This window comes from Lycorma delicatula, chromosome 6, assembly GCF_047948215.1.
Source record: "Lycorma delicatula isolate Av1 chromosome 6, ASM4794821v1, whole genome shotgun sequence".
In the NCBI taxonomy this organism is placed as follows: Eukaryota; Metazoa; Arthropoda; class Insecta; order Hemiptera; family Fulgoridae; genus Lycorma; species Lycorma delicatula.
The window spans coordinates 100,357,853-100,380,615 of record NC_134460.1 but is presented as its reverse complement, the minus strand read 5'-3'; the positions used below and the strand labels follow the sequence as shown (position 1 = coordinate 100,380,615).

General features: G+C 30.5%; 1 protein-coding gene across 9 annotated transcripts in view; it reads left to right on the top strand.

Moving 5' to 3' along the window:
- LOC142326076 (uncharacterized) overlaps positions 1–22,763 on the top strand; it is a 291,623-nt gene that overhangs the window by 127,902 nt on the left and 140,958 nt on the right. Inside the window, exon 5 of one of the 9 annotated variants that reach the window (XM_075368211.1) lies at positions 19,763–20,723. The exons of the other annotated variants lie outside the window; for them this stretch is intronic. Within the exon in view, the coding sequence (XP_075224326.1) occupies positions 19,763–20,722 (960 nt within the window). The 3' untranslated portion in view covers position 20,723. Of the gene's footprint in view, positions 1–19,762; positions 20,724–22,763 lie in introns of those variants that run through there. 9 annotated transcript variants of the gene reach the window in all.

The window sequence follows — 22,763 nt, the reverse complement described above, 5'->3', positions numbered from 1 at the left end:
GGTTACATATACAAAGCTTTTATGAAATTTCTGCTGCAGCATATGAGTATTAGAAAGTTGCACTGCCCATGTAACATTGCCAGAAGCAATTTTATTAATAAATATATATGAATTTCATTCAGTCAGTGACTGCTCCAGGTCTCATTCAAGAATATCTAAATTTTAGTGTATACAAATTTGGAGTAAACAGTTAGTTTTGTTTTTTTTTTTTTTTTTACCAAAATGTCAATCAAAATATAGGAATGAATTTATAATATATTATGTACTTGCTGTACTGGATAATTCAAAAAGAACTTACAACTTTAAAAGCATATATTAATTTATTTAGATAACTTACAGATTTGGTTGAGGTCTTGTAGAAAAACACCTCAAGTTTGTCACCCAACATTCACTTTGGTTTGATATAGCTTCCATTTGCAACGCGACTTACATCCCACTTGAAGTCACTTTCATCTCAGACTGTAGCCAGCAAGTCAGGCGTTACCTCTGCAGGTGCGGTATTAATTTGAAGTCTTAGCTCAACAAGATCAACAGGCAGAGGTGATGCATAAACCTGATTTTTAATGAAATGCAAGAAAAAATCTAACAGGGTTAAATCTGGGAAGTGAAGTGGCCATGCAATTGGACCTTCACACCGATCCACTGACCTGGGAATCGAGTATCAAAAATTTTGAACTTCTGGGTGGTAGTGAGGGAGTGCCTCATCTTGCTGATAGTAATGGCATCCATCTTGGTCATCATCGTCTTATTGAGGTAATAGAAAATTTTGCAGCATGTCCAGACAAATGATACCATTTACAGTTGCCTACTGGAAGAAGATCAGGCCATACAGTTTTTGTTTGCTTAGGGTACAAAAAATTGACCTTAGGGCTGTAATGAATGTACTGTAAATTTTCATGAGGGTTTTCGTTACCCCACATTTAGCAGTTATGGGTGTTCACCCTGCCACTGGTGTGAAAGGTTGATATCACTAAAAATTACACTCTCTAAAAATATATCATTGTCTGCAATTCTATCCATCATTTCCACACAGAACTGCAGCTGAGCAACTTTATCAACATCATCTATAATGTGTTGAACCTTGGTTAGTTTGTATCGCTTTAAGTGCAATCAATCACATAATACACACCAAACAGTTGTTTGTAGAATACCAGTTTCACATGACGCACATGAAGTTGATTTCTTCAGACTACATGCAAAGCTTTCTTTGAGTTGTTTCACAGCAGCTTCAGGGATATGTAGGCATCCTGGTGATTTTATATGTTTTAACAGAACAACCCTATGTTTTGTGAGAAAACTTAATGCTAAAATTAGAATTAAAAAAAGGTGTATATTTTTTTTAAATAATGAATTTTAATAATTCAAAAAATCTTTTTTTTTATCAATTTTGATATGATGGAAAGATGTAACAAATAAAGCATACAACCTATGTTTGAGTCCAGTTCTTTTATATTAAAAAAAATTCTGACGTGGACATCACATGACTTCCTTGTACGTCTATTAAATTAATACACATTTTTATCGCACTTCATTTAAACTTATTTCATTTGAAAGTGAGATACAATCATCCAGTTCTTCTAATAAAAGTGGACAGTTACACTCAATTGCTAAAATATTAGTTTTTATTAACATGAAATATTTATACAATTATTAATTCAACAATCTTATCTATAATATTAGGTAAGAGTAAAAGTCCCTTGCTTACACTTTAAATAAATTGTTTACCAAATAATCCAGTAATAAAAACTGATTATTTTACAGCATAAGGTCAAAATTAGTATTTGTAACCAGTATACAGGAGTTCACTAAATGGAATAGTTTAATTATTATTAACTTTTATTTATACGACACACCAGAAATCTTGAGCATATTACACGCAAGTGAAAAAAATTTTCAACAATCATTAAATTGAATACAAGTCAAAAATGTATTTTATTTTTCAGTCAATTAATTAAATAAAATGATTTTAAAAAAAATAAATATACAACTTTTATAAAAATTTACTAAGAAAATCCAAAAATAATATGAGTCTAAATTGTAATTTTCATTCAGTATTAAGTAATCAGATGTTTCACAAGATCTATTATTTTTATTTTATTTTATTTTATTTCACTAATAATTTTTTTTTATTATCAATGACTTATTATTATTGTAAAAATTTTTCACAATCACAATTTTTTTACAATTGGTTTTTTTATTAATTCAATATATTTAAATTAAAAAAAAAAAAAGTTAAAAAAAACAAAAGAAGAAGTCTGATTCGAATCGACGTGCCTTCCCTTTAAGATCCAAATATTTCATTAATTAAAATGTTAATTTTAATTTCGATTGCAATCAAAAAGAGAAATGCTTTAACATTTATGTATTTTATTGCTCTATTTATCATGTTTTTAAAAATATTAATTTTTTGAGACCAAGGATGATTGGAATTCCTGTGTATAATAACTTCATTTGACGTAGGTTTTATTTATATACTCCAGTTATTATTTGTTTTCATTTATTTTAATATTTACATTAAATATTTTATTTTCCTGTTCTATATTTTATTTTATGTTCTATTTCATATGTAAATTTTAATATTTCATGAAAAGAATTTAATTTATTTAAAATTATTTCATGTTTGTTATTTATACTTGGTTCATATATAACTAAAAGATCATCTACATATCTGACCCGTAATAAAATTTTATGTATATTATTTATACCGTAGACAATTTTACTTTCCAATTCTTGTAGATAAATTTCTGACATTATTGCACATAAGGGAAAACCCATAGGTAATGTGTTTTCTTGTGTATAACATGTACCATTAATAATAATATTGATATCTAATTAAAATATTATCTTAATGCAAAATTTGAAAATGATAAAAATTGAACATATAGAAAAAATGAAATACCAAATTAATCAACAAAAAATTCAAAATCAATAAAATTTTAGTTATAGAAATCCAGTATTTTTTTTTACATATCATTGTTTGAAACTTTAAAAAAATTAATTAAAATCTTTATTGTACGTAGTAATGTTTTTATATTAATATAGACTAAAATCATATAAGTGTATTTATTGCAAGGCAGGAAGGGAAAGTGTAACCCATCGGGTTGGTCTAGTGGTTAACGCGTCTTCCCAATTCAGCTGATTTGGAAGTCGAGAGTTACAGCGTTCAAGTCCTAGTAAAGCCAGTTATTTTTACACGGATTTGAATACTAGATCGTGGATACCGGTGTTCTTTGGTGGTTGGGTTTCAATTAACCACACATCTCAGGAATGGTCGAACTGAGAATGTACAAGACTACACTTCATTTACACTCATACATGTCATCCTCATTCATCCTCTGAAGAATTATCTAAATGGTAGTTACCGGAGGCTAAACAGGAAAAAGAAAAAAAAAGGAAGTGAAAGTGTAAATAAATTATAAAATCTCTTTCTTTTTATCCAGTACAAATTTGAAAACTCTAAAATACAACAGAGTTTGAAATTTTCATAATGGGCAAGAAGGATACAATCTTATAAGAAAGAGCAAACTTGAGTTTTGAAAATTGATTTAGGAGATTATAAGCATTTAAAAATGAATAGAGACAAAGAATAGTTAGAATTGTTCCTAATTTTAATTGAATAAAAGACATTACGAAATAAAACGTTTAACATTTTTTTCTTAAGGTTAAAATATTTTTAAAATAAAATTATTAACAAAGAAATAAGGAGGGAAAGTCAGTTAAAGTGAAACTCCAGTAGATATGAAGTAATTTTATTTTTGTTATTTTTCAAAATCACATATTCTTAAAGTAATTAATTGTACTTATTCATTTAGCTTTAACATTTTACAATCTCAAAATAATTTTTTTTTATGGTTCCATCCACAATTAAAGTCATTAATGACTCATCAGTATCTATGTAAATCTATCAGTAAACATGTGGTTAATTTAAAACCCTCTATCGAAGAATACCAGCATCCATGATCTGAATAAAAGCAACTACTATCTCTATTAGGATATGAACCTTTAAACTTTCAACTTCAAAATCAGCTGATTTACAATGACAAGTTTTGCCACTAAACCAACCTGGTGTCTCAGATTTATAAATTATAAATAGTCATAATATAAAAATAATAGAATTAAAATGTACAGTTATTATAAATCACATAAAAATTAGATGTTTGAACAGGCCACTGAAAAATTTTTATGTTAAATAATAATTTAAACCAAGTATGTATTTCTTCAAGTGACTTTTAAAAGAAATACCAGCGATCAGTGTTTTGTATCATTTGTCGATGAAATAACGTAAATAAAGGTTGTCATGGACCTTTCTAAACTATTATGGTATTTTCTTTTTGTCTTCAGTCATTTGACTGGTTTGATGCAGCTGTCCAAGATTCCCTATCTAGTGCTAGTCGTTTCATTTCAGTATATCCTCTACATCCTACATCCCTAACAATTTGTTTTATATATTCCAAATGTTGCCTGCCTGCACAATTTTTTCCTTCTATCCTCTACATCCTACATCCCTAACAATTTGTTTTATATATTCCAAATGTTGCCTGCCTGCACAATTTTTTCCTTCTACCAGTCCCTCCAGTATTAAAGCGACTATTCCATGATGTCTTAATATGTTGCCTATAAGTCTGTCTCTTCTTTTAACTATATTTTTCCAACTGCTTCTTCATCAATTTGCCGCAACACCTTTTCATGTATGTGAACTCTATACCTGTTATAGTATATGAACTGTATATAGCAGTCTATCTCTGTTTCATCTGTTATATTATGTTCAAGATATTTTTTATGTTTGTAGAACAACACAACAAATACAGAATATGAAGCGATGATCATTATAGTACTTTAAAGCCTTTAATTAAACAATAAACTGTAAAAGGCTAAACAGAGCTCCCACTCTCATTACATTAAGTCTTTTTAATTTAGTATCAATTTAGCTTCAACAGGATTTCTCCACATACATACCTGTACATGAGAAGGGATTCAAAAAGAATGAAATATGCCACTTTCATGGTCTGAGTACTGTTTAATTTCTGTAAAATAAGAACTTATTAAACTTGAAAATTCAATCTTTTAGATAATTTGTGTTAAAACTTCTATCAGTTGCAGTACTCGAAAAGACTTGTTTTTTGTTTTTTTACCACAGGTTGACCATTTTGCGTCATGAATAGACTATTAACTTGATTGTAATATGAATATTTGGCAAAGAATTGTATATTCGTGTTAAATAAGTCCAGTGTTAAAGCATAACTGTTTAATACTTCCGATAATCTGTCAAGAGAAATTTACATTTATAAATTGCTTATGCGCTTCATGAATAGAAACAAGTGCAATATCATCGGTGAAACTAGTTTTAACTCGTATTTTCTCAAAATTCACCAATATCTCAAAGCTGTACCTGTTGCTTTCATTATTCAAATAGGAAGATAATAATTTCAGTGGCAAGTCCCTAAATCCTAACACTAACTTTTCAAACAATATACTTTCACTCAAAAGGTTTGGCGTGATCACAAAAAGTTGCCTCCATTTTATCTGAAAGATCCAAAACTGACCTTGTCAAATCATTAGAAAAATAGTAATCATTGCGCTTCTACCCTTCCAATATCCACACTGATAATGAGACAGTATATTATAGTTGCCAGTCTCCGCGGCGCGAGTGGTAGCGTCTCGGCCTTTCACCCGGAAGTCCTGGATTCGAATCCCGGTCAGGCATGCCATTTTTCACACACGTTACAAAACATTCATCTCATCCTCTGCGGAATGAATTGCTTGTCTGCGGACCCGGAGGTAAGGCCTTTCACCCGGAAGTCCTGGATTCGAATCCCGGTCAGGCATGCCATTTTTCACACACGTTACAAAACATTCATCTCATCCTCTGCGGAATGAATTGCTTGTCTGCGGACCCGGAGGTAAAACAAACCAAAAAAAGAAAAGTATATTATACTTAAAAATGACAGTAATTTTTTAAATATCATTCAACAATTCTAGACAAAATGAGGAGTAACTGGCCTACAATTGCAAACTTCTTTTGTCGTTTAAAAAAAAAATTAGATTTTAGTATAGTATGTTTTATTTTAAGAAAAAATTGCAGTGGAAAAACAATGATTGATTACTGAAGAAAGTACCCAATATGTGATTTAAGAACAAATTTTTAATACTGTAGTAGTTTATTTATTTAATAATTTTTTGACCATTGAATCCAAATTCTTGAGGAGATTTAGGATAAAAAAAAATACTGAGTTAGGGTTTTAATTATCAAGACAAATTCATGTTTTAGCAGAACAGTTTCGCCCCATCAACCAGTTCTTCGACAAATTTCATAAAATAACTATTGAAGTAATCATTTACTATGTTTAAATTTCAGTTTAAATTCATTATCTGCATGTAAAGCTTATTACATGTAAAATGTTCTCATTATTTCCAGTTTCATAATTAATTATTTAACACAAATTCTAATTAAAAAACGGTTGCATTGTTTCTACTGGTGTTATTATTAATAACTGCTGTGAATGCATTTAAAAAAGGTTTTAGCATGATTTATAACCATATCTAAGGTACGGGACCGTTAATTTCTTAGCTTCAAACTGTGAAGTTTTATCTTAGTGAGGTTTTGCTTACTAGTTTTTTTTAAAAAGTGGTTATAGTTTTCATGATGTGTAATTACGATTTATTGTAGTCAACGATTCTGTGTTTTGGTTATTAAAATAATACATGTGTTTCAAAGTGAATATCAGGGTTTAAAGTTACGTAATATTTATTTAGTTTTACTTTGATAAATTATACAAAGAGCAACTCAAACAGTTTTTCCTATAAGTGTTCAATGTTAGCATCCCAACCCCTTAAGGAGAAGACACCCACCTTGTGATGTTACCGGTCGACACGCCACCCTCTCCGTTCCGAGCCCTGAGGGGCTTTACCGGAAGTCGTCTTTAGACCCTCAACTGATTACATCTCACAGTCATAAGCCAGGCCTCGGTCGAGATGCCACCGATGTAAATGCCTGGGTAGTTATTTGCATCAGTAAAATACAAATCTAATTTTGCCTTCACGTAGGCCTCAAACGGACATCTTCACATCCAACCTAACATGATTCCCTCAAACTAACTGACCGAAAGCGCGAATTCCGCGCCTAGTTCAGGTTTGACAGCACCGTTCGTGACTGTGAATGCCTCAGAAAACGAACTAGTTGAAAGTTAAATCAGTGCTATACTCATACCAATCAAAATTATGTTTTACGCAACTTAGAAATTCAGACCTACACCCAAATAAGACGACCAATTTATTTCACCTAACAAGGGGAACGTAACCAGTCGTGCAGGAGCCCGGAAAAACCCTGCACCCCAACCCGGTCCCATCATGGAGTCTCGCGCGGCATTACCAAGACACGATCAGGACCGCCACCGGCGGAACGAAGCCATGCCCCCGGTCGCACGGGCTACCATAAGCCGGCAGCTTGACCATCCCCACCAGCGGGAGCCCCAAATCGAATCACAAACAACACCAATACAACCGTGGCACGATGCCAATGTGCCTACCTCGAACCAATCCAATGCCTAGGCCGGAACCCTAGCCACCCGGGATCCTACCACGATAGAGTACCTCGATTAAACTTCCTCAGCAGACCTACACACCGCAAGGGCGCGAAGAAAACCAGCCACTGTTGACCACTTCTCGCGGATCATCCAGTTAATACTGAGAAGGAATGTATTCTCTCAAGTTCCCTAACAGTTCGTGGACGTTCGACCTCGTATCGGGGACAGACGTAGAGGACGTGGTCCACTGTATCATCAGTCCCACAATCCGGGCATTGGCTTGAATCCTCCAAACGAATCCTAGCCAAACTTGCCCGAAAGGCATCATGCCCGGAGAGAAACTGTGGGATATACCCATTAGGGGAGACGCAACCAATCGCACCTAAATCAGACACTCTAGGAAATATACCATGCGCGTAGCGACCTGTGGGGGATTCGTCCCACCTGACTTGCCAAGACGCGAGGCCCCGGTCTTCAATCTCCTGCTTTCGTTCTGACATCAATAGGTTATTTACCTTGGAAATGTAGCTTTCCTTACGCTCGTTAGCCAAGATATCTATTGGTTTGAATCCGGCTATAACACAGACTGCCGCTCGCGAGACTGTTCTATAACCGTCTATTACAGCCAGCAAGAGGAGTCGCTGGGCACGCAGCAAAATGGCCGCGTAATACCTAAAAGCTAGGTGGTGAACCCAGACAGGTGCAGCATATAGCATAATAGTCTCACTGACACCTTTTTAAAGGATACGCATGGTACGGTAATTCAACCCCCAATCGGTATGAATGACTCTACGGATTCCATAAGTAGCATCAGCGGCCTTTTTGCTACATACTGTAGATGTTCCTTGAACCAAAATTTCTCATCAAGGATAGCACCCAGGTATTTTTGAGCCGTAACATACTGAATGGGAAGACCAGCCATCTGAACCCGAATTCGTCGGGAAGCAGCCAATCGGCCCTTAAGCAAGATCAATGTGGTTTTCTCTGGGCTGAAAATCATCTTCTTTTGGAGACTCGGAGTGTCTCATAAGCATGGGCAGCTCGGAACTCTACCTCGTTACACGAATGCCCGTCAATCAGTAGCAGCGCGTTGTCAGCATAAGCGACAACACAACAACCACATAGCAACCTCAAACCCAATATGGAATCGAATTTTATGATCCAAAGAAGTGGACTCAGAACACTGCCCCGAGGGCATACTTTAGTTAGTCTTAACAACCTGCGACCCAGCATACGCAGGGAAACGGTACGATTGTTTAAATAACTTGAGAGCACTTTTAATTCATTTCGCGTACACTTACACTTCTGCATCTGAAGCAGGGCAGAGGGCCACCATAAGTTATTAAATGCCCCGGATATGCCCAAAAAAATCTAACACATATTTTCATGAACTAGAAAAGAAGCTATATCCATCATCTTAATATGGCATCCTCAGTGCTCTTGCTCGGTCAGAAACCATACTGGTTGGCCATTAACAAATGATCAGTGACCAATCTAACATTAATACGCAAATATAGGACCTTCTCCAAAACCTTGCCAGTCGCAGGCAAGAGTGTTAGTGGATGGTAAGAAGAACTAACAGTAGGATCTTTGTCGCTAACTTTGAACAACAATACCAAGTCTCCACCCTTTCAACATGCCGGAAAGTGGCCGGCGAAGAGCAACCTTTTATATATTCTACTTCGAGGACCAAGAACTACTGGAAGCGCTTGGACAAGGAGCTCCACTGTGATACAATCATATCTGGGGGCTTTGTGCCATGACATACTGCAGATCAGCTGACGCACATCCGCCTCTGTGATCTCAGAAGATTGTAAGTCAGTCTCGGAAACTGCAACTTCCCGCCTGGCATGTTGATGGCATGAAACCTCACCCACCGTAGTGTCATTCGGGAGCAAATCGTTCAGCAAAATATTAAGGACACGGTCCTTATCAATTACCACACCCTCATGGCTCGACAAAGCTGACAAGAGGACATCTTTCCTGCGCTTATGTCCAAGGGCTGTATACACAATACCCCAATGATCTCTACTCCCTTGCTGCTGAATGAAGGAATGCCAGGAATTATGCTTGGATGACCTAATGCTATGAAAGTACCTAGCCCTGCTTCTGTGGTAATCCGCAGTTAGGGCTGCACGCCGATCAGAATCACCCTCTCGTTGCACAGCACAAAGAAAAAAATTGCACAGGATTAGATCAGGCAAATGTGGATGCCTCGTTTGCCTGAACTAACCATGCAATCTGGTCTCCAGTGGTCGGGGAGAATTTTATTTAACCAATCACATACAGCATTATGGCAGTGAGAAAGTGCACCATCTTGTTACCAAATAAAATTCTGTGGTTCATATTGCAGTTGAGGAAAGAGCCATAGTTGTAGCATATTAAGATAGTTCATTCCAGACACACTTGTTTCCACATACAAGAATGGCCGTAAACTTGCTGCTGAGGTATGGTACAAAATATATAAAGCTTTGGGGAGTCTCATTCACATTGCAATATTTCATGAGTATTTTCTGATCCCCAGAGTATTTACTTTTTCATTATCATGAAATGTTGATCTGTCACTGAATATGACAGGATAAAGTCTTTGTCGCAGTGCATCATTTCATTTCTGAAGCTGGTACTCAAACCATAGTCTATAGGCTTTAGAGCTTGTAACAGCTGAAAACTGTATGGGCACAGTTGTAAACATTTCCTTAAAACCCACCACACAGATGTCACTGGAATTGCTAATTTTTTGCTTGCCTTCATAACTGATTTCGTAAGTCTGCTCACAAAAAACTCTGTTACACATTCTACATTGTTTTTGGACACACTCGGTCATCCTATACTCTTCCCGTTACAAATTTAAAGCTGTGTAATATTTCTCAAGTTTATTGTATATTGATTAATTATACATGAAATGAAAGCACAACTCAAACAGTAGTAGCTGTTTGCATGCTCATAAACTGTTTCCGATACCTTCTGTTTGAAAGCACTAGTTGCAAAGATGTTTCAAATTGTTTATACCATCTACAAATGTTATTGTCACTCGGGGATCACAATGAAATAGCATGTTTAATGGTAATTTCAGATTCACACTTAGCAAACGCTTTCTGTTGAGGACGTCGGCATCTTTGCTACTAGTGCTTTCAAACGGAAAGTACTGGAAACAGTTTATGAGCTTGCGCATAGCTAAAATTGTTTAAGTCGTGCCTTCATTTCATGTATAATTAATCATGTACAAGAAACTTGAGAAATATTATATAACTTTAAAACTGTGATATTCATTTTGAAACAAATTTTTGTATCTTTAATAATTGTTGATGACTGTTGCTTTGCTAATTGTTGATGATAAAGCAACTTTGTTTTCAATTTCATTAAAGAATAGCCTTATCTTAGAACTTTGCATTTTAGTATAGTTGTTCTTCCTCCTGTGGGAAGGACTTAAGCATGAACAATAGCGTACCATGATTTGTGACTCTAACAGCAAACTTGGTAAGGGGGGAACCTTCTTTATAGTAGAGACATTTGGCATGGTGAATAGCACAACACAACAAAATTTTAATTTAGAATAGCTTCACATGCTACTTTTAGTGATCTATAGGAATGTATATCAGTAATATTGAACATACATTTGAAGGATGAGAGGACTACTGTTGATCTGAAATCAGAAATACACTGCCCTAGAAGTTGAAGGGACTATAAAATGCTGTGTTTCAAGTTCCAGTCACTGTGCAGCATTGCATCCTATTTCATAAAATAACTTTTCAGTAGATGATCAGTTTGAAGATGCAGATAATATGTGTGAATATGTTAGTGGAGAATGTTAATGATAGGACTAGAAAACAAGGTAGGCAGACAGACAAGACATATAAAATAGTGTTAAAACAATTGATGAAGTAATGAAATTTTAAGATAGTTAGATGGAAGATACAAATATTGATAATTATCAAACAACTAATTGTTTTTTTCACTCTACTTTATATTAATGTTGCTACCAATTAATTTTTTGTATCACAATAAATGAAAAAAAATTATCTGTTTTATTAATAAATTAATCTAACCAGCTGTTATTTTTTCTTTTTTTTAACGCAAGTGTTTAATGGTTTAGTTTGATCTATTTTTTTTAACTGATTTATGATTTATTTTAATTTTGTAATTTTTTCAAATATAATAAACATCTGACTTCACTTTTTTCTGTATACAGTAGTTATAGGTAATTTTTTACTAAAATTTACAATCCTCTGATCAGTTTTTGTTTGTTATATGTTATATTAAATATGTTTTCTAGAAATAATTTTGAAAAATTTAGGTATATAAGAATCAGTTTTTTTAAGTCAGTTTTTGAGATTATTGTATCTTAACAGCTTAATTGCATTTTATTGTTAGTTGTTAGTAAATATCGCAAGATTTATCAAGAAATTAACAAAAAGGAATTAAGTGAAAAAGTCAATATTAATATTAATTAGGTGATAAAATCATTAAAGAAAGGGTTTCTTATCATTAAGAGCATGTGGTACACTATTTAAGTATAAATTTCTTAACAAAGATGATTAAATATAACCATAGTAAAATTGTTAAAAAATTCTGTCATTTTCTGAAATTCTGTCATATATATATATATCATTGATCAAAGTGGTGTATGTATATATATTAATGTCTTGCTATACATAATGGTTATATTTATTGGGTTTTTGCAATTTTGGTAGTAGCATAGCTTACAGTTTATTAGAAAGTCAGTTTTATTTTTGTAAATAGTGCATAGATAACTTATTTCCAATAGTAACTATTAGACCAAATACTGTAGTTATTAGTATTGATGTTAAGAACAATGATATCATTACTATCATTGTTTTTCATTTTTGAACTTCTGAACTTCTTTCTTTTTTTAATCTGTTTTATGTTTACTTTCAGTTTTAAGATTGAATAATTTTTTTTTAAAAACTGATTCGTAAAAAACTGGAATTTATTAATAATGATTGATTGTTTGATTTAACCTTCTAAAAAATTTGTTAAACATTACAAATAATAATGTATATGTTTTATGGTTCCTAGTTGTGGCTAAATTTAACCACTTTTATAATTATATAATAATAGTAATTTATTTTTTGATGGAAAATAATCATCATCGTATGATGGATATGTTTAAGGTGATGACGATTGGAAGAGATCAAACTGATTCATTATCCGTGGATACATTATGTGAAAATAATGAAAGCATAGAGAAAAATTATAAAATAAAAGAAAGGAAAGTTTGTGATACATGCGAATTCATTCCTGAAACATATAAATTGTACAGGAAACATATGGCAGAGCATGCTAATAAAACATGTCACATTTGTAACAAAACCTTTCAAAAACGTTGTCTTCTTAAAAGACATGAAAAATATGTTCATTCAAATGATTTTGACTATTATCCATGTGATGTTTGTCAAAAACTATTTAAATCTAAAAGAATATTAAAAACTCATAAGCTTGTTATCCATTCTAATCTAGAAAAAACATTTGGTTGCCATGTTTGTAATAAAAAATTCCCTATACAGTCTTATCTTAGACTTCATATTTATAATAAACATACAGAGAAAGATTTAAATTGTCAACAGTGTGGTAAAAAATTTAAATACAGTTCATCTTTAAGCAGTCATATAAGAAAAATTCATTTAAATAAGGAATCACAAGTATGTGAAATATGTGGAAAACATGTTAAAGATCTTTATAGTCATAAAAAAAATACTCACCAATATGTTCCTGATTTGAAATGCAACTTATGTGGAAAATTATTTAAAAATATAAAATATCTTAAACGTCATGTAGTTATGAGCCACAACAGAACAAAAGATCATCTGTGTGAACTGTGCGATGCTTCATTCAAATCTAGATCTTTACTTAAAAATCATTGTGTTTCTCATAGTGAAGAAAGAAAGTACCAGTGTGATATATGTAACAAACATTTAAATTAAAATGCGTTTTGAATACACATAAAAGAGTTCATACAAATTTAGAGCCATATACTTGTAATAATTGTGGTGAATCATTTAAATGGAAACAAACGTTCGATAAACATTTTATTAAGTGCTTAGAAAACTCTTAAATTGAAATACCAGTTTTTGAGTGAGATAATTCTTTCTGGTGTGTTACTATGCAAAAAATTTATTTGTTTTTTTAAAATCAAATGTTTTTACCTGTATCATTAATTTGTTACCAACTTAAGTTAAATTTAAATTACTTCTACATAAATGATTATTTTTACTTTGTAACTGTTACTTTTGAACTGAGTGTTATTCTTGTTTTTATAAATATAAGTAATATTTTGTTTTTTTTTTTATCTAAAAAAAGTACTGGATTTTTTCCATGAGAAAAATTTGTCAGAAAGGATTATTGCGTCAACACATAAAAATATGCTGTTTTAGTTAAAACTATTGAGTTTTAAGTAAACCAGCATTTTTTAAAAAATAAAACAGTTATCTAATTTTGGAGAATTTAAATCGTACTCAATGAAAGAAATTATGACTAGAAAAAACAAAATAAAGAACAATTATTATAGTATATATACACCAACAAAATCATTTTAGAATTCTCATTATCTATTGAAAAAGATAAAAGTGCTCAAGTATATCATCAGTATTTAATGAATGAATAAAGCTATGTGAAGAACATCAGTAAAAAAGAATAGAAGAGTTCACAAAATGAAGATCGAGAATGTGTTATTTACAGTAATACATGTTACCTCCCAAATTAGTATAGAATTACATAGTCTTAATTACTATTTAGTTAATTAAACATTAATTTGGTGGTATATACTCTTAATTCTTTATTTTTTCATGATAATATCTTTAATATATTAATAAAAATTTCTTTATAACAGTAGTTTTTCATGTTTTGTGGTCATACATTTTATATAATACTGAAATTTGGAGGTATTAATTATAGTTATTTGGTTTATTTAATTTGATTTCTCCATTTAACATTATAACATTATTTAACATTATAATATAACATATATTTAACATTATAACAGATGGATAACATTTTTTCAGTTGTAAAATAAACATTTTTGTCAGTAATGGATTATCAGATAATGTATCTAACGGTTTATCACAATCTTTTTGGTCATTCAAATTGTGTACTGTGGGGAAAAATGAAATATACATGCAGAATTTTTGTTTTGGATGATAAAAAACAAGCATTTTTTAAATTATTAAAGTTGTTATAACTAATATCTGAATTGTAGTGTAATTTTACAGTATTTCTTTTTTCTTTAGTTGTTCTTACTACCTATGCCTGGATTTCTTTCAGTTTTTTATTGTGTATATTTTAAATATATTTTCACCTTGTTACAACCAAAAATTTATCTCCTCCATTCTTTTCTCTTTTGTAATTTTGATTTTAGGGCCTTAAAATCTGGTTCAAGAAGCCCTAACTTGTTGATGGGGTTGTCAGTTACATAACCCAGTGCAAACTATCTGGAATCATAATGTCATCCCTGACCAGTATTTATCTGTTACCTATTCAAATTAGATAACCCATTCTGCTGGGATTGGTTATCCAACTTTCCACTGGGTTGCTTGGCTTAGCCCAGAGCACTTGTTGATTAATGCTGGGGATTGTAGTGAGAGGAAGTAACAGAACATTTTTCGTTTTTTTAATTTTTTTATGTAAAGTAAATGGTTTTCATTGTTAGACATCATTACTCCCATTTGCTAGAACCAAAGCTGTCTTCACATAATCTTCTAGAATCCTTTCATTTTTTTTTTATAATTTAATATTGTTCTGTAATTTCTTGCTGAAAATGAATGCAGGAGTATTGGGTGTTTAAGAACATTGCCTCCTAGAGCTGTGGAATTTTCAAGTTTCTGGGCATTTTCTACAAAAACTTTAATATCAAAATACCAGAAAGGACCGGACTTTTCAATTTATGAATAAGGTTTTTACAGTCATGAAAGCCATGAAAAAATGACAAGAATTTTTAAAATTAATCATATGTTCGCATTTCATGTTATATATATTTGAATGTATAAGTCTTTTAAAATGGCCTTCATTTTGTTCTTGACTAATTTTTCTTTACTGTTTAAAATAAAAGTGCAGTTACATCTTTAACATCATTATAGTACTGCAAGTGCAGTTACATCGTCTTTATAGTACTGCATAAACTTACCACTGTTATCTTGTACTGTTATTTGATTTATTTGTTCATACGACAGCATCAGGTTAATATCCAGTGTTGGTATTGTGGATGATAATGAATTTCATAGTGTGTGAAAAATGCTGTCCATGACTGGGACTTGAATCCCAAAGCTTTAGATAAAAGGCAGAGATACTATTAAATATATTTTACATGTAGTATTATTTTTATTACTCAGTCCGTATATAAAATTGCTTAAAATTCAAGAGTAATTTTCTGGAAATTACAAGATAAGTTGGTTTTTTTTATAACCACAAATTATTGGTAATTTCTAAATTAAAATCAATCAATTTTTTGTCTTTTCTTAATTGGCATTTGTCTAATTTTAGCAACCGTGGTTCTTTTTTAGATAAATGAATTGTGTAGTGTTTAAAATAAGTGCCATGCCTGATACATGATTCACACCCTGTATTTTCTGGTTGAGAACCAGAAATTTTACATGATTGCCATAAGGTATGTCAAAACATAAATAAATTAAATCTTATGAGATTTAAAGAGTTTTCTTTCATAGTGTTTGAGTAAAAAAAAATTACTGTCAATTTTTTTGTTACATGTAATTTAAAAATAGTTTTATATCAAAGTTATTAAAAAAGAAAATGATGTAGAATTTCCAATATTACATTAAAGTTTTCATATATTATAATATCCTATATTTTGAAAATATAGAAAACATGAAATAGCTGCTATAAAATCATTATTACATTGAATGAGATAAAATTCTAGTTTAATTACGTTTGGTTTTGGGTGTGGGTTAAATCTTAAGTTTTTTTTATTAATAATGTAATATTCTGCAAAATCGACCATATAAAATCTCATTTTACCATATTACTGAATACCTAATCCATATCAGATTACATAATACTCTGGTTATATACAAATAAAATTTTTTTTCTACTGATTCTCAATGGAATGTTGTTTTACTTCAGCAACTGGTATTATTTTAATAGCATTGCCAGACACTGGTTAGAGTACTGTAGAGTATGTAGGTGCCACAATGAATCTTGAAGCTTGGACTATGAAAGCTAGTACAGTGCCTGTTACCTAAACTGAAAACATTCAGTTTAGTTTTCACGCGCAGAAGCAAATTGCCTTCATGCAAATAGAACTTATTATTTTATATTACTGGGTGGTATTACGAATTTTTTTAAGTATTTTATAATTCTACTGTTCATATTTTATAAATGTTTAAGTATTTTGCCATAAAAAGAAATGTTATGTTATATTTTTAAATGTTTCAAAAATGTAGGCCTGTTCTCAACAAGTATTATAATTACGTCAGCAGACAGACACTAAATGATAAATTAACTAATATTATAATTGTGACATACATAAACATAGTTTATATTCTACGGTGATTTTGTTTATCATAAAAATAAACACAAACAAGCGAAGTAGCTTAAGTATAATCCAATTATCTGATTGTCGTATATCTGTTGATTCTGTAAGCATTTGTGCAAATTCTGTTTCTTTTCATTCAAATTGTGGTTAAGAAAAGTTAATCACGTTTTATAATTGGTTATATATTTTTAGTGTTTTATGATTTTGAGAGGACTTAAGTACCATAAAAAACAAAAGACTAAAATGGCAGGCCAGGAAATAATAAATAGTGTATATGAATTTAAGAAACAATAAGTTGATGTTCAAAGTTGGAAAAGGAAGATAAACACCTGATTCACATTAAAAAATATGAAGAAAGAACAGCAGCTGTGTGTGGGATGTCACGATTCCAAGTTCAAAAGGTGAAAAAAGAGAAAAAAACGGTTGCTAGAAAAATTAGCTGAAAATCTGGCATATTGTAATATAATTCTAATATTTTTTGTGAAGTGGATGGCATTCACCTCCTTCAATTAAAATAGTTTTATTTTGTTCTAACATTTAAAAATGTAATTGTTATAATTTCTGACTCCATTATTTAGTGTTTTTAATCGTTATCTTAACTTTTAAACATCTGTTTAAAAATAAAATGGTACACCAACATTCAATGAAGATAATTCACTTTGATTTGCATGTTAAACTATTTTATGTGTAGGCATATTACGTACAATTACCTGTCTCACATAAGTGTTTCTGTAATTGTTGCCATGTTTACCATTTTGAAAAATGTGTAACAGGAAATTTTTTTTTGTAGAGAATTGTTGGATATTTAATTAAGAAATTTTCAGTGAACCAATTAAATTTGACAATTTATATATATAATTTTTATTTTCTAAAATTAATCTTTTAAAGACCCATATCACCTCTGTACTAATAAATATATAATGTAAATGAACTTGATCCACCCAAGTACAGAAGTAAGAAATATCTTACCTTATTTTGTTATTTTTCTACTAGAGTACTTTCACAGGATCCTGCATCATCAGTTGTATGAAAAAAACTTTTTGTTTAATTACATATTAAACATAAAAATATATTAAAAGATTAAAAATAATTATATAGGTAAAACCAATAGATCGTTTAAAGCCAGATTTTATGAACATTTTAGACATTATAAAAACAAAAGATTGGGTTTTTCTAATGTGTAGATCATCTTATAAACAATAAACATTCCATCTCTGATGTTAATAACAATTTAGAAATATTGGAAATTAAAAAAGGCAATATAAATAAAAATTTAGATATTTTAGAAAAATATTATGTTAAAAATACAGGTAAAGACTCAACTTGATCAACGTGCAGACAGATTTTGAGGGAGATATGCTTATAAAAGCTGCAATAGATAGCAGCACTTTCATAGATATTATCTATATAAATGTAAATGTTTGTTTGTTCAAAATCTTAAATCTCTGAAAGTTCTTCACCGATTGCTTTGCAATTTTGACACAAAATTGCATTCAGATACGTGCATGTTTTTATATACCTAAGATATCACATCTGTGACAGATAAAAACATGCTTTTTCTTAAAAACTGCATTGTCTGTTGGACATAAAATCAACACATGCTAATACTAAATATTTTACGATTCCATTTCAATGTTTCCGATATGTGTGTCCAGTATAGACTAAAAAACTACTGAACCGATTTATGCACGAGGAAAAAGAGAGAAAGAGAAAAATTGAAAAAGGGAAAAATGGAAAAAAGAAAAAGGGGAAAAAGGAAATTGAAAGGTGAAGGAGAAAAAAGATGGGGGAAAGGGAATATGGTAAAAATGAAAACGAGAAAAAGAAAAATAGGGGAAAAAGGAAAGGTTAAATTTTTTGAAGTTCCATAATGTTCATTTTGTTAATGTTTTATCAAACTTTCAATTGTGTATCTATACACTCAAATCTAGCAATAGTGAAGCATTGTCATCGGTCGTCGGGTCTGCTAGTACAGAATATTAATTTATTTAAATAGTAGTATCAGTACTGTATTTGGCTAGCCACATTCATGTTACTCAATTGACTCAATATGCCTTGCATATGTGTTTGTATTTTAATCTTTTAATATTTTTTATGCTTAATATGTAATTATACAAAAAGTTTTTTTACATATAACTGATGATGTGATATCCCGCGAAAGTACTCTCGTAGAAAAACAACAAAATAAGGTAAAATATTTCTTAATTCTGTATTTGGGTGGATGAAGTTTATTTACATTAGGTTGATTTACACAATTAATTAAAAATTAAATTTAAAAATATAATGTTTTGATGTATTAGCTGTACATTGAGGTGATTAAAATTAAAAAAAAAAGTGTCTGTGATCTAATACTAACACCACAACACAACTTACAAAGGTCCATTCGCTGTTAGGTAATGAAGCAAATGTTATAAAAGGATAGATGATTCAAAGTGCGGCTGTCACTGCAATGGCATCAAGTATCATGATTGGTTGTGCCACCTGTACATGGCTTATTATAAGATGGTATATTCATGCCAAAAGAAAAGAAGAAATAAAACAAGTTCCTATAGTTATATGTTGTGTCAAAAGTTAGTAATAAAAAGACTTACCCTTGAACTAGAACTTTTGCATGTTGTCTATTTAAAGATGTTTTATTTATTATTGGATTATTGAAAAAAAATTAATTTTCTATTTCCTGTATTTTCATCATAAAATTTTAAGGAAAATAATTCTTAGTATTATGGGTATGTTTAAGGTGATGAACGTGTTATCAGAATCAAGTGAAGGAACTAAAGGAATTATAACTAAATCTGCTGAAGATAAGCCATCTACAAATAAATTGGAGAGAGAGTGTGGATGGCCTTGTAAAGTATGTGGAGTGATATTGGAAACATTCAAATTATATAGAAAACATAAACCAGTTCATATTAACAAAACTTGTAATTATTGTAACAAAACTTTTCCAAGATTGGTCGGCCTTAAAAGGCATATCAATACTGTTCACATGGTAAATCCTGACTTCCATAATTGTAAAGAATGCGGTAGATTGTTTACAAGTGCTGAATATGCTAAATTACATTATTTACGAGTACATATAGAAAAGGATAGACTATTCACTTGCAATATTTGTGATAAGAAATTTAAAAACAAAACACATCTTGAGAAACATGTAAAATGTGTTCATATCGGCAATCCAGTGTCATGTGATCGATGCGGTAAAGTTTTCAAACAAGAATTTTATTTAAAATACCATCAGGATAAAGTTCACTCTGAACGTTCTTCGCTCTGTGAAATTTGTGGCAAAAATGTTAAAGAATATGATAGACACATGGAAATGCATAAAGGACGTATTGAAGTAACATGTGATATTTGTGGAAAAACTTATGCTAGTGACAAACATTTACGTACTCATAATAGACAAGTTCATTCAAATTTAGATAGAAAGCATATATGCAACATATGCGGTGCTTCTTTTAAAGATAATTATGTCCTTAAAAATCACTTAGAAACTCACAGTAATGAAAGAAAATACAAGTGCGATTTATGTGATAAAACTTTTAAATTAAAAACAGTTTTAAGAACACATAAACGGGTTCATACTAATGTAGGGCCTTATTTTTGTAAGCATTGTGGGGACTCATTTAAATGGAAACAGACATTTGACAAACATATCAATAAATGTTCAGAAAATGTTACATCATTAGTTCAGAACTAATTACAAATTTATAAGTATAAATATTTCATTAACCTTGTGTGAAATTTTAATAAATGTTAATGTAGTGAACTAAAATGAGTTTTAGTTAAAAGATCCAATATACCTATTATTTACTGTTTTTATCACCTGTATTAACATATTAAAGTTTGGTACAGATTTTTTTTTATTGGTTTTAATTTTTAAAAAAGTGGTAGCTTAATTCAAAATATGGCATGAATACATTCAAAAGTTTGTTAAAGTAACTGGGCTTTATACTCTGATTTTTGGCATATTAACCAAAACATTTAAATAATCCACTTTTATAAGTGTAGTGTTTTACTCTCAGATCTCTTGTTAATGATAAAACATTATCATCAGCTGAGTTTAATATTTCACTTTATTTATAATTACACTTAGTAAAGTTTTCAATGAAGAATAATGAATCAATGTAAGCATTGTTGTCTCAATTCTGTTTTGTCTTTCTACTAGTATTTAATTGGGTTAATGTTTCCTTTACTTGTTGCTTATTTTCTTAACTTGCTGATTAATGTTATTGATATCACTTATTTCTTGGATAATTCAGTCAATGATTGCATAGCTTTTTTTGTCTTAATGTATTTAATATTTTAATATGTTCTGTTTTGAACTTCTTTTTTAGTTTTTTTTTTTTTGTAATAATTGTAATATTGACTATTATTGGCTTATATTAATATTCAAACATAGAATATTTGTTTTTTGATATTTTTAAAGTTTAGGTTTTTTACTGACACCTGAGTTAATGTTCAGCTCATCTAATCTCTAGCATTAATTGTTGATAATAAGAGAGAACTAATAATTTTAATAATAGGAGCATGAGATTTTTTTGGAAGGGATGACTTCAGTGTTCTTCATTTGCAGTGCCAAAAGATACATTGTGAAAGAATGCATTTATTTATTAGGATCTAAACTTGAGGTTATGTAAGTTGAGATTGAAGCTTATTAGGGTCTAAACTTAAGATCCTTTATTAGGATCAAGACTTAAGTTGGTGGTTTCTCAATAATTTTTTTAAATTCTTAGTTCTAAAAAGTCTAGTTTTTCTATTCATGTAAAATATAAGCCTTTTTGATTATGCTTTAATTTTTCATACTGGTTTTAATGCAGTGGAGATAATAATTTAGAACTTGTATGAAAAAAATAGCAAATTTATGTTACAATGTATCTGGTTGTAATAATAAATTCTTTTTCAGATGTTCTGCCAGTAAATTTTTCTGAAATACAGTTGTTCACAATTGATAGAAAATTCTTACTTATTAGGAATATTTTTTCTGAGATTATTTTGAGATTTTTATTTTAATATTGTTAAGTAATGTCTGATCATTGTAGAACAATCGTTCTACAGTTGGTGAACTTATTTTTCTTAGATTTAATGTATATAAATTTCACAAAAACATTCATTGTAAAAATTATAATCAAATTCCACAGATTTTTGTTAAAAAAATTTAAGCCTACTTTATTTTTATAATACATAAATTTGTTTTGTACAAAAATAAAAATTCTGGCATCAATAAAATATTGTACTTTGTTTTAAAATTTATCGTACAAAATATTTTGATACTCCTAGACATTTTTTATTTGCTTCCCTTGAGAGAAAAATGTTTTAAAATTGACTAAAAAGATAAGGTATTAATATAGTAGGCAATCCACTGTTGTAGTTTGTTAGTTCTTAGATGGCGCCACTGAAACGCTGTATTGAAATAACAGAATAAATATAATCTTAACTAAATTTAATCTATGCTCACTAGTCAAGAATGGCAAACATAGGTTAGATAGCCATTTTTTTATTTTCTTATTTCAATATAGTGTTTCAGTGGTACCATTTAAGAACTAACTAACTACAGTGGTAGATTGCATACTACATTAATACCAAAGATAGCTAACTCACTTTTAAAGATATGCATGTGCATCTAAACACTCACTTATCCAGCAGTTTTGTAATGATGTAAAATCAAAATCTTCCTTTGAATTCTTAAGTTTTGTTACCAAATTTCATAATGTTCTGCATTGTTTTTACCATAAGTTCTT